Below are 14064 nucleotides of genomic sequence, written 5' to 3'. Positions count from 1 at the left end.
TGTGTCTTCCTATAGCTTGTACCTGTGCCTACCTTCAGCCTGTGTCTTCCTGTAGCTTCTGCCTGTGTCTACCTTCAGCCTGTGTCTTCCTGTAGCTTCTGCCTGTGTCTACCTTCAGCCTGTGTCTTCCTATAGCTTGTACCTGTGCCTACCTTTAGCCTGTGTCTTCCTGTAGCTTCTGCCTGTGTCTACCTTCAGCCTGTGTCTTCCTGTAGCTTGTACCTGTGCCTACCTTCAGCCCGTGTCTTCCTGTAACTTGTATCTGTGCCTACCTTCAACCTGTGTCTTTCTGTAGCTTGTGCCTGTGCCTACCTTCAGCCTGTGTCTTCCTGTAGCTTGTACATGTGCCTATCTTCAGCCTGTGTCTTCCTGTAGCTTGTACCTGTGCCTACCTTCAGCCTGTGTCTTCCTGTAGCTTGTACCTGTGCCTACCTTCAGCCTGTGTCTTCCTGTAGCTTGTACTTGTGCCTACCTTCAGCCTGTGTCTTTCTGTAGCTTGTGCCTGTGCCCACCTTCAGCCTGTGTCTTCCTGTAACTTGTATCTGTGCCTACCTTCAGCCTGTGTCTTCCTGTAACTTGTATCTGTGCCTACCTTCAGCCTGTGTCTTCCTGTAGCTTGTACCTGTGCCTACCTTCAGCCTGTGTCTTCCTGTAGCTTGTACCTGTGTCTTCCTGTAGCTTGTACCTGTGCCTACCTTCAGCCTGTGTCTTCCTGTAGCTTGTACCTGTGCCTACCTTCAGCCTGTGTCTTCCTGTAGCTTGTACCTGTGCCTACCTTCAGCCTGTGTCTTCCTTTAGCTTGTACCTGTGTCTTCCTGTAGCTTGTACCTGTGCCTACCTTCAGCCTGTGCCTTCCTGTAGCTTGTGCCTACCTGCAACCTGTGTCTACCTTCAGCCTGTGCCTTCCTGTAGCTTGTGCCTGTGTCTAACTTGAGCCTGTGTCTTCCTGTAGCTTGTGCCTGTGCCTACCTTCAGCCTGTGTCTTCCTGTAACTTGTGTATGGGGGAATAGGACCACCATCCGTCTTGTTTTTGGCAGACAGGATCGGATGGTGGCGGTTGTCCGCTGACACTCGCCACTCCATAGAAGAAATTAGAGAGTCCGATCAGGTCTCCCTGAAAAACTGACAGGTGGACCTGATCGGACAGCCCATGTTAAAGGGGACTAAAGCAAAAAAAAAAATGCTGGAAATACACACAGCAGCTACCACAAGCTTAAATATCAGTTTGGGGTGGACAGGTCCTTTAACAGTAAATATTCAAATTCTTGTATAAGCCCAGTTGTAACTGGTTCTCTCCATGATCAGACCCCTAAGACTGAAGGAATCTTGGATAGGCACTTCCCTTCCAAATCAGAAATAATGGGATAAAGGAGAATTTCTATGTTCAGCTATAGGGTGGAAAACCCCACCACTCGCTGTGTAATTATGACTGGTGGGGGTCTGGCATTTTGCATCCTGCCAATCGGTTGCTTTCATCTAATAAGCAGCTCTCAGCAGCACGTCCCCCTGTGACCTCTTCAATGGCTGATCACTGTCGGGGACATTCAAGGCATCTGAGATGTGTCAATATGATTAGTGAGGGGAGTATAGAAGACACAATGATATCATCATATATGGGGGAGGAGTGCATGCATCAGAGGCACTGCCAGAAAAGATTACTGTGACAGCAATGCCAATGAATGCCGTCTTGTGACCTTGGATAAGAAGACAGGAAACTGCATGCATCCTGCCAGACAGAATGTAAGGAAGCTGTAAATATGACACTATACACATCGCCCATGGAACAATATATACTGGGAAGAGGCCGGAAGATGTGTAATTATAACACTTTAGAAGCTGGAACAATTTTTGAAGGCTGTGTCTACCCAAAAATCGGAATTTCAATTCCAGATGGATCCGTAGGCCCCTTAGATTAGGGGTCACCAAACTTTCTGAACAAAGGACCAGTTTACTGTCCTTCAGACTGTAAGGAGACCAGACTGTGGCCAATGGGAGTAGAAAATGTCTTGGTGTCAATGGAAGTAAAGAATGCCCCATCATTGGTATTAGTTGGAGTGATATTGCCCCATTGTTAATATTAGTGGAAGAGATAGTGCCCCATCATTGGAGGAAATAAAGCCCCATTGTTGGTGTCAGTGGGAGGAATAGTTCCCCGTCAGTGGGAAGAAAAGGGCCCGGTAGTTGGTGCCCGTAGGTGGAATAATGTCCCATCATGGGTGTCAGTGGGAAGAATAGGGCCCTGTAGTTGGTGCCCGTAGGTGGAATAATGTCCCGTCAGTGGGAAGAAAAAGGGCCCTGTAGTTGGTGCCCGTAGGTGGAATAATGTCCCATCATGGGTGTCAGTGGGAAGAATAGGGCCCTGTAGTTGGTGCCTGTAGGAGGAATAATGTCCCATCATGGGTGTCAGTGGGAAGAATATGTTGGCATAAGTGACAGGAATTATGCCCCATTGTTGATGTAGAAGGAATAGTGCTTTGTATCAGTGGAAAGAATAGTGTCCCTAGGGCCTGATAAAGGCATGCAAAGGGCCACATCTGGCCCCCGGGGCTGCAGTTTGGAGACCACAACCTTAGATCAATCCAGATATGAAGACATTTGGCAAATTTAGAGATTGGTCACCAACCGCAATTATCACTTATACTTCTGGATATTTTCCAGCCCAGGTCTGTAGCTCTGCCCCCTCCATATTCAATACGATCGTACAAATGGCAACGATTCCAAGATGACATTTACCCAGTTACAACATGCCAATCAGGGCCGTACACTGCCTAGATCAACATATTTCTGCGGCGGTAATGCCACGTGTTTTTTGATTAGCTGTGATAGAGCATGGAGCCATTATCTGTGTTTAGGGATAGATGTAGACCCCTGTCCGCGTTCAGGGGCACACATCCGTTCTTAACCGCAGGTAATCACGCCATGTGTCGCTAGCCTCCAGTGAATCAATAGACATAATATTGCTTCCCTTGACTAACTGTTTCTGCTTGGCCTAGGGAACGTGTCCTCTTTAGAAGATTGAAGTGCCACACTGCAGATTAATAGTTCTGATACAGTTTTATTCCAGTATGGGCCAGATAGAAGATCGAAAGGGAAGCAAACGTGTGCCAGGGGTCTAAATACATTGGGGTAGATTCAGGTAGGGGCGCGCACTACTACGGAGGCGCAGCGTACCGTTTTTACGCTACGCCTCCGTAAATTACTTGAGCTACGCTTCATTCACGAAGCATTTGCTCCGTAATTTGCGGGGGCGTTTCGTAAAAGTGGCCGGCGTAAGCGCGCGTAATTTAAATGATCCCGTAGGGGGCGTGGATCATTTAAATTAGGCGCATTCCCACGCCGAACGTACTGCGCATGCTCCGTCGGGAAAATTTCCCGACGTGCATTGCGGTAAATGACGTCGCAAGGACGTCATTTGCTTCGACGTGAACGTAAATGGCGTCCGGCGGCATTCACGATTCACATACGCAAACAACGTCAATTTCGAATTTTGCGACGCGGGAAACGACGTGTATACTTACCATTGGCTGCGCCTCCTAATAGCAGGAGCAGCCTTACGCAGAAATCGACGAACGCAACCGACGTAAAACTCGAACGCTGGGCGTGCGTACGTTTGTGAATCGGTGTGAGTATGCAATTTGCATACTCTACGCCAGGGGTCTCCAAACTTTTTACTTCGAGGGCCACATTCTATATTTCACACATATTCGCGGGCCGGAAACATAATTTATAAATAAATCCACAGTAGAAGAAGAATAGAATAGAATTTGACTTACTGCTGACAGCAGGACTGGATGGTGCTCCTATATTCTTTGCTGGCACCTAAACGCTGGAGCATCATGCAGCGGGGCTAAACTTCCAGCGTGCATGAGGCTTTACATCCGTGTGCCCATCCATCTGTGTGCCCATCCATCTGTGTGCCCATCCATCTGTGTGCCCATCCATCTGTGTGCCCATCCATCTGTGTGCCCATCCATCTGTGTGCCCATCCATCTGTGTCACCATCATCTGTGTCCCCATCCATCTGTGTCCCCATCAGTCTCTCCATTCATCTGTGTCCCCATCAGTCTCCCCATCCATCTGTGTCCCCATCCATCTGTGTCCCCATCCATCTGTGTCCCCATCCATCTGTGTCCCCATCCATCTGTGTCCCCATCCATCTGTGTCCCCATTCATCTGTGTCCCCATCCATCTGTGTCCCCATCCATCTGTGTCCCCATTCATCTGTGTCCCCATTCATCTGTGTCCCCATTCATCTGTGTCCCCATCCATCTGTGTCCCCATCCATCTGTGTCCCCATTCATCTGTGTCCCCATCCATCTGTGTCCCCATCCATCTGTGTCCCCATCCATCTGTGTCCCCATCCATCTGTGTCCCCATCCATCTGTGTCCCCATCCATCTGTGTCCCCATCCATCTGTGTCCCCATCCATCTGTGTCCCCATCCATCTGTGTCCCCATCATCTGTGTCCCCATCAGTCTCCCCATTCATCTGTGTCCCCATCAGTCTCCCCATTCATCTGTGTCCCCATCAGTCTCCCCATTCATCTGTGTCCCCATCAGTCTCCCCATTCATCTGTGTCCCCATCAGTCTCCCCATTCATCTGTGTCCCCATCAGTCTCCCCATTCATCTGTGTCCCCATCAGTCTCCCCATTCATCTGTGTCCCCATCAGTCTCCCCATCCATCTGTGTCCCCATCCATCTGTGTCCCCATTCATCTGTGTCCCCATCCATCTGTGTCCCCATCCATCTGTGTCCCCATCCATCTGTGTCCCCATCCATCTGTGTCCCCATCATCTGTGTCCCCATCAGTCTCCCCATTCATCTGTGTCCCCATCAGTCTCCCCATTCATCTGTGTCCCCATCAGTCTCCCCATTCATCTGTGTCCCCATCAGTCTCCCCATCCATCTGTGTCCCCATCCATCTGTGTCCCCATTCATCTGTGTCCCCATCCATCTGTGTCCCCATCCATCTGTGTCCCCATCCATCTGTGTCCCCATCCATCTGTGTCCCCATCCATCTGTGTCCCCATCCATCTGTGTCCCCATCATCTGTGTCCCCATCAGTCTCCCCATTCATCTGTGTCCCCATCAGTCTCCCCATTCATCTGTGTCCCCATCAGTCTCCCCATTCATCTGTGTCCCCATCAGTCTCCCCATTCATCTGTGTCCCCATCAGTCTCCCCATCCATCTGTGTCCCCATCCATCTGTGTCCCCATCCATCTGTGTCCCCATTCATCTGTGTCCCCATCCATCTGTGTCCCCATTCATCTGTGTCCCCATTCATCTGTGTCCCCATTCATCTGTGTCCCCATCAGTCCTTCCAATCATCTGTGTCCCCAATCATCTGTGTCCCCAATCATCTGTGTCCCCATCACTCATCAGGCTATCCCCACAAATTGGTGTCCCCATTAGAGCCCCCCCCCCCCCTTCATTCATCCGAGTCTTCCTGCACGGTGTCCCCACCCCCGCCTGCATATTTGTGTCACCATTAGAGCCATCAGCCCCCCTCCTCACATGTTTGTGTCCCCATAAGAGCCACCAGCACCCCCACATTTGTGTCCCCATCAAACCCCACAGATATTTGTGTCCCCATCAGAGTCATCACCCCCCCCCCCCCACATTTATGTCCCCATCAGAATCATCAGGCCCCCCCCCCCCACATGTGTGTCCCCATCAGACCCCACAGATATTTGTGTCCCCATCAGAGTCATCAGCCCCCCCCCCCACATGTATGTCCCCATCAGTCATCAGCCCCCCCCCCCTACATGTATGTCCCCATCAGAGTCATCACCTCCCCCCCACATTTATGTCCCCATCAGAGTCATCACCCCCCCCCCACATTTATGTCCCCATCAGTCATCAGCCCCCCCCCCACATGTATGTCCCCATCAGAGTCATCACCCCCCCACATTTGTGTCCCCATCAGAGCCCCCCCCCCCCCACATGTATGTCCCCATCAGAGTCATCAGCCCCCCCCACATGTATGTCCCCATCAGAGTCATCACCCCCCCCCCCCACATTTATGTCCCCATCAGTCATCAGCCCCCCCCCACATGTATGTCCCCATCAGAGTCATCACCCCCCCACATTTGTGTCCCCATCAGAGCCCCCCCCCCCCCCACATGTATGTCCCCATCAGAGTCATCAGCCCCCCCCACATGTATGTCCCCATCAGAGTCATCCCCCCCCCCCCCCACATTTATGTCCCCGTCAGTCATCAGCCCCCCCCCCCCACATGTATGTCCCCATCAGAGTCATCAGCCCCCCCCCCCCCACATTTGTGTCCCCATCAGCCCCCCGAAATGTGTGTCCCCATCAGTCTACAACCCCCCTCCACGTGTGTCCCAAGCAGAGTCATCAGCCCCCAGATGTTTGTGCCCCATCAGCGCCATTCAACCCACCCCCACACAAGTGTATCAGCCCCCCCCTCCTTGCATGTGTCCAGCGCGTCTCCACTCTCCATCACTGGCTGTGCAGACCTGCTGCATCTCCTGACTCCCGCCCCGCTGGTATTACACACTCGTTACTGGTTAACAGCGAGGCGGGAGGCGGGAGCAGGGAGGCGGCAACGGGTCTGCCCTAAACACCTCATTGGCTGCTGGGATGCCATGGTCCCAGCAGCCAACACACACAGTGAGACGCCGGGAGGGATTGCGGGACCTGCGTTGCATATTGCCGGGGGCGAATATGCAGCGCAGGTTCCACAACTAACAGGTGGACTAAGGATTCACGCTGCGGGCCGGAAGAAATGGCCTGGCGGGCCGGATGTGGCCCGCGGGCCGTAGTTTGGAGACCCCTGCTCTACGCTGACCACTACAGGAAAGCCACCTAGCGGCCATCGTAAGAATGCAGCCTAAGATACGACGGCATAAGAGCCTTATGCCAGTCATATCTTAGGCTACAGTCGGCGTATCGAGCTTTCTGAATAGAGAAAGTCGATACGCCGGCGCTACTTAGCAATTACGCTGCGTATCTATGGATACGCAGGCGTAATTGCTTGCTGAATCCACCCCATTGCCTTCATCAGGGCTTGAGAAGAGAAAGAATTAAATGGATGGAATTGAGGATTTTTTGGTTCCAAGCAGGATTTTGTATTGAAATACACACTGCAAATGCTTGTCTTACGGTTGTGGTGTAGTTCCATTGACCGTAACAGGCAGGTATGACAGGAGGTGCCACCTGTCAAACTCAACAAGCCAAGTTTATTTGCCATGACCTCGAAGCAAGATTTTGCAGCTGTGGCACGTGTATGGACCCCTTCTGCTGCCATGTCTGCTTGTAGGTGGGTGGTCGGGGTGGATGCTAAAAATGTGGGCCGACCGACTATTTTTACCGCCGTCTGTGTAAAAGAGGCTTAAGGGTCCATCCAAAGTGTATGTTACCCTGTGCATAGGACTTAAATGGCTCTTATTTATCACTAGCAATTTTAGTAGTGCCACTGTGCCACTGTACATTACCCCTGCAGCTCCAGCCTATCTGTGCCTAATATAACACTAGTTAATACCATTAGGAATTTTACCCTAAATTCAGTCCATACACCCAGTTTCCCTCCTTGAACCCTGATGAAGGGGGCATTTTTAGACCGCTGAAACGTGTTGGCTTCCCTTTTTGATTTTTTGAATTCTATCTGACCCTATGCTGTTATTAAATTGTATCTTCAGTCTTAAATCTGGCAAACTAAGGAAATTTAGGGGTGTAGAAGATGCCAGCCTGGTAACCACCATCATATAATTATTGGATAGCAATACCAATATAACAATCCTTGGGTCCAGTGCTATCTGTCTGCATCCCCAAGTCACTTTAGAATCACGGCATACAATAGGCAAAGAGCATTCTACAAATCTTGAATAGACGCCTCCCAGATACATACACACAGCTGTCATTTTGTGAACAGGAATTTCTATCTGACCACAGGAGACAGGTGGGAAAATGAACTTCTCTAAAAACAGGCTGCAGATATACACTATGAGGTAGATTCACGTAGGACTTACGCCGACGTATCTTCTTATACGCCGCGTAAGTCCACGGATGCGCCGTCGTATCTATGCGCCGTCGTATCTATGCGCCGTATTCTTTAAACCAGATACGCCTGAATTTTGGCTCCATCCGACCGACGTAAGTCTCCTACGCCGTCGTATCTTGGGTGCATATTTACGCTGGCCGCTAGGGGCGCTTTCATTGATTTACGCGTCGAATATGTAATTGACCTAGATACGCCGATTCACGAACGTACTTGCGGCCGTCGCAGTAAGCTACGCCGTTTACGTAAGGCGTACGTCCGACGTAAAGTTATCCCACCTAAAGCAGGGGTAAGTCATGTTAGGGTATGGACGTCGGAACAGCCGTCGGATTTTACTTCGTTTACGTAAGTTTACGTGAATGGGGCTGGGCGTAGGTTACGTTCACGTCGTACGCATTGAGCCGTCGAATCTTAGGGAGTATATGCGACGTGATTCTGAGCATGCGCGAGCATGCGCGCGCATGCGCTGTTCGTTCGGCCATTCATTTACATGGGGTCACGGTTAATTTGAATACAACACGCTCACTACCTTCCAAATTCGAATTAGGCGAGCTTACGCCGGCCCATTTACGCTGCGCCGCCGTAACTTAGGGAGCAAGTGCTTTGTGAATACTGCTCTTGCCTCTCAGAGTTACGTCGGCGTAACCTCAATGTGAAAGGGGCCTAAGTTACAATCTGATTGTACAAACTCCTTTATGTGCAGACTTGATAGCAAATAAATCAAACTGATTATTCAAGCAGGCCTTTGCACTGCATAGCTTTATTCAGGGGTCTCAAATTGGCGGCCCTCCAGCCGTTGCAAAACTACAAGTCCCATCATGCCTCTGCCTGTGGGAGTCATGCTTGTAAGGCTGTGTACAGACGACCAAACATGTACGATGAAACCGGTCCGCCGGACCGTTTTCACCGTACATGTCTGCCCGGGGATTTCTGTATGGTGGCTGTACTCACCATCATACAGAAATCCGCGCTGTTTACGCGGGGCGTGGCCGCGCCGTCGCCGCGACAATGACGCAGCGACGTGGGCGGCCCTGCCAGTTCAATGCTTCCACGCATGCGTCAAAGTCATTCGACGCATGCGAGGGATGGCGGGCGCTCGGACATGTACGGTAGGTCTGTACAGACGACCGAACATGTCCGAGCGGACAGGATTCCAGCGGGCTGTTTTAAAACAAGTCCAGAAATATTTGCCCGCTGGAAAAAGGCCCGGCGGGCAAATGTATGCTGGAATCCTGTCCGCTCGGGCCTACACACGACCGAACATGTCTGCTGAAACTGGTCCGCGGACCAGTTTCAGCAGACATGTTCGGTCGTGTGTACGGCCCATAACTGTCAGCCTTGCAATGCCTCATGGGACTTGTAGTTTCGCAAAAGCTGGAGGGCCGCCAGTTTGAGACCCCTGATCGTTACAGAGCTGGTATTGTGTATTAAATTTTAGCATCACAAATACTATGATGTACACACTTGCACGGACATACATACATACGCTATGTCTCACAATCCTTACGTGGCAGTCGATCCACCTTCCAGGGCACAGAGTTAGTGACGTAGCCTCTCTTGCTGGCGGTGACGAGGATCCAGGTACCCAGTCTGTAGCTGATGCCCAGCACCGATATGCCCTCCTGGTCGGTGACGCCAGATGCCAAGCTGCTCTGATTGCCGAAAATTTCCACCGTCGCTGACGCCAAAGGGGAAAGGTCGCCATTCTCAAACACTTGAACCTTGATTTGGAATTCTGCAGTGGGTAGAGAGGTCGGTTGGGAAAGACAAAAAAAGTGTACAGAAAACCAATGCAAAAACAACAGCATTCCTGCATTTAGAGGTTTATTGTTCTCACCCTATAGAGAAAAAAATAAAGATTGTGACCTCCCAGCCATCCCATTACTTCCCAATCTCACCAATTTCACCTCTTGTGTCTATCACCACCACAGCTCAAAGTACTACCATTTTCTTCATAGAACATAAGACTATCAACCCACCTCTTGTGTCTGTCAGCACCACAGCTCACACAGTTCTACCTTTCTCTACATAGACCCTATAACTATCACCCCCACCTCTTCTGTCTGTCACCACCACAACTCACAGTTCTACCATGCTCCTCACAGACCCTAAAACTAGCACCCCACCTCTACTATTCTCCTAATGGAACCTAAAACTAGCATCCCGCCTCTTGTGCCCATTACCACCACAGCTCACAGTTCTACCATTCTCTTCATATACCCTAAAACTAGCATCCCATCTCTTGTCTCCATCACCACCACAACTCACAGTTCTACCATTCTCCTAATAGAACCTAAAACTAGCACCCTAACTCTTGAATCCATTACCACCACAGCTCACAGTTCTACCATTCTCTTCATAGACCCTAAAATTATAGCCCCACCACTTGTATCCATTAGCACCACAGTTTACAGCTCTACTATTCTCTTTGGAGCCCCTAAAACTAGCATCCCACCTCTTGTGTCCATCACCACCACAGCTCACAGTTCTACTATTCTCTTAATAGAACCTAAAACTAACACCCCACCTCATGTGGCCATTACCACCACAGCTCACAATTCTACCATTCTCTTCATAGACCCTAAAACTAGCAACCAACCTCTAGTTTCCATTACCATCACAGCTCATAGTTCTACTATGCTATTCACAGACCCTAAAACTAGCATCCCACCTCTTGTGTCCATCACCACCACAGCTCACAGTTCTGCCATTCTCTTAATAGAACCTAATACTAGCACCCCAACTCTTGTGTCTATTACCATCATACCTCACAGTTCCATCATGCTCTTCATAGACCCTAAAACTAGAGCCCCACCTCTTGTGTCTATTACCACTACAGCTCACAGTTCTACCACTCTCTTAATAGAACCTAATACTAGCACCCCAACCCTTGTGTCTATTACCATCACACCTCACAGTTCCATCATGCTCTTCATAGACCCTAAAACTAGAGCCCCACCTCTTGTGTCTATTACCACCACAGTTTACAGCTCTACTATTCTCTTTGATGTCCCTAAAACTAGCACTCCACCGCTTGTGTCCATTACCACCACAGCTCATAGTTCTACCATGCTCTACACAGACCCTAAAACTAGCACCCCACCTCTTGCGTTTATCACCACCACAGCTCACAGTTCTACCATTCTCTTAATAGAACTTAAAACTTGCACCCCACCCCTTGTGTCCATCATCAAAATGTTACCATTCTCTTCATAGACCCTAAAACTAGCACCACACATATGCCTCAGGCACAGTGACTACTTGTTCTGTTTGGGAAGAATATGATTTGATAGACAGTGAAATAGGAAGACATTTCCTTTTATTGAGTGGAGAAGAGTCCGCATTTTTTTTTCTCTTACTGCTGTCCCCATAGATGATAGTTCCTTTTGCTTCCTGTCCTGGTGACACAGTTGTTAAAGCAGATATACTTTCTATTTTTCTTCTCTGGAATGCATTTTATTTTTCAGGTCACTGAATAGGGGTGTCACAGGGAGTGTGTTCCCAGCGATGCCACCTGTATGCATACATGTAGAAACTCAGTGGTAAAGCCCGCTGCCATGCTGCCACATGTATGCGTATGGCCAGTTTTAAAGGGTTATATGAAAGCTGCAGATTTTGAAAGTTTGAAATTACTTTAACATCATATACGGTAGTTCATATAAGATTTTAGTGATTGGGTTTAGATGTACTTTAAGCCTATCCCTACCCTTCCTCCAGCTCTGTACCGTTCATCCTTCCACTCTTTGACCTGTAATCAGATTGAATTAGGGCATGGGACCCCCGGCTATCACGGGGCCTTCAGCTCTTGTGTTTGAAGCAGAAATAATCTATTCTCTTCCAAACAGTGTGGCCTGTGTGGGGAAGAATTCAGAAGGCCTCAGGCCGCAGAGTCAATACAATCAGCCACCACAGTCTATTTTCATTTCCACAAGCTGGTGGAATACAGCAAAACAAATGCTTTGCTTGATGCCATCTTCAAGGAGCTCTTACTTCTTGAACATGCAATTGAATGTAGCAGGACATAAAGGACGGGGGCACTGCTACAGCTTGAGCTACCACCAGATATATGGCAAAACTAGAAGGTCCCACTTTAAGCCAGGGCCTACATGACAGACACAGTATTCAAGGCCTACCTACAACAACTGCTCCACAAAACATCTTGTAATTCCTCTCCCACTTTATCTCAGGCCCTAGGATGTTAACAGTTACATGCTTTTGGTTAAGGTGACCAGATTTTTTAAATGAAATCCGGGGACATATTTTTTTTTTTACTAGTAATGGCAGCAATCAGCGACTCTCTGCCCGTCGCCACCGCCGCTCGCCTCACAGCCTGTCAAGTCTTAGGCCTCGTACACACGACTGAGTTTCTCGGCAAAAACCAGCAAGAAACTTGCTGGGAGATATTTTTTTGCCGAGGAAACCAGTCATGTATACATTTTCGTCGAGGAAACTGTCGTGAAACTCGACGAGCCAAAAAGAGAGCAAGTTCTCTATTTCCTCGACGGGAATGGAGAAACTTGCCTTGTCGAGTTCTTTGACAGCCTGACAAGGAACTCGACGAGGAAAACTATGTGTTCCTCGGTCGTGTGTACGAGGCTTCACTCTCCGGGCCCCGGCTACTACTGGGTGGGGAGCAGGGAAGGCAAGAAGATAAGAAGGCAGGCGGCCGGCCGGGACCTGAGCCAAGGTAGAAGAACATGTGAGCGGAGCTGAATGGGCATGCACCCAAAACTGAAGAAATATTCCCTCCGCTCCGACCAGCACATGATCATCAGAAAGGGGCACAGATAATGGAAAGAAATACACCCCCTAAGCTAGAAGGAGCAGGGGTAGTTAATTCAGATTATTTATTTTTTTTATTCTGCACTAACTGTCTTTAAAGTTGCCCGAGCCCCTGTTAAAGTCCAATCCGGGGACAAAACCGGGACAGACTTGGTCCGGAGACAGTGTCCTCAATCCAGGGACTGTCCCCAGAAACCGGGGATGTCTGGTCACCCTAATTTTGGTGCAGTTATAAGGAAGCTGCCCTCAGATTCACTTAAAGCGGGAGACTTCAATCCAGCAAGGTCCGGCGGCTGCCGGCCCTTTAGCCGAGGCTCCCTGCTGCACATGCGCTACTGCAATCAGCGGCGCATTGCGAGGGGAATATCTCCTAAATCGTACAGGTTTAGGAGATATTCTTTACACCTACAGGTACGCCTTATTATAGCCTTCCCTGTAGGTAAAAGTGGTAGTAAAGACTTTACTACCACTTTAAATTCCTACTTCTCACTTTAAACCTGAGCCTATGTGACGGAGCCAGTATTCAAGCTCTACCTACAACAACTGCTCCACAAAGCATCTCCTTATAGATCTTCTCCCTCTTCATCCAAGTCTAACATCTAAGGATGTGCGCTTTTGGTGCAGTTAGGGAAGCTGGTTCACTTAAAGGGATTGTAAAGCTTTGTGTTTTTCCACCTTAATGCATCCTATGCATTAAGGTGAACCTTTTGACAAACGGAACCAGTGACCTAAAACAGCTAAGACTCCCGTGTGATAACCAGTGGTAGGTTTAGGTCATAGCACCTGATGGGTCAGCAACATTATTAACCCATATTTCCAAACTTGGCCAATGCCACCTTCTGCACCACCTTGCCATAACCATGATGGTTTCTAGGCATGTGCAAAAGGGAAAATTTTGTTTCGTTTCGTTTTAATTCGTTATTTAATTAATTTCGTTAAGTTAGGTTCGTTACATGTGTTAAATTCGTTTTCGGAACTCGTTCGTTTTCGACCGAAATTCGAAAATTCTCTCTTCAAATATAATTTCGAAATTCGATCGGAATTCGAAAAAAAAAAAAAATTGGAATTCCAAATCGAAAACCCGCGGACGAAATTCGATCGTAATTCCAAAAAAAAAAAAAAAAAAACTTTTTTCGAATTCCAAATCGAAAACCCGCGGACGAAATTCGATCGGAATTCCAAAAAAAAAAAAAAAAAAAATTTGAATTCCGATCGAATTTCGTCCGCGGGTTTTCGATTCGGAATCGAAAACGTTCGTT

General features: G+C 48.9%; 1 protein-coding gene across 3 annotated transcripts in view; it reads right to left on the bottom strand.

Annotated features, from left to right (window-relative positions):
• The window catches only part of FAM171A2 (family with sequence similarity 171 member A2), a 62932-nt gene that overhangs the window by 26276 nt on the left and 22592 nt on the right, over nt 1–14064 (bottom strand). For 2 of the 3 annotated variants that reach the window (XM_040331416.1, XM_040331419.1), the window contains exon 2: nt 9522–9758. In XM_040331416.1, the coding sequence (XP_040187350.1) occupies nt 9522–9758 (237 nt within the window). The remainder of the gene's footprint in view (nt 1–9521; nt 9759–14064) is intronic. The other variant, XM_040331417.1, reaches the window with a different exon arrangement.

The sequence above is a fragment of the Rana temporaria genome, chromosome 12 (genome assembly GCF_905171775.1).
Source record: "Rana temporaria chromosome 12, aRanTem1.1, whole genome shotgun sequence".
Lineage (NCBI taxonomy): Eukaryota > Metazoa > Chordata > Amphibia > Anura > Ranidae > Rana > Rana temporaria.
The sequence above is the reverse complement of the archived record's forward strand: the minus strand, read 5'-3'. Positions and strand labels throughout refer to the sequence as shown.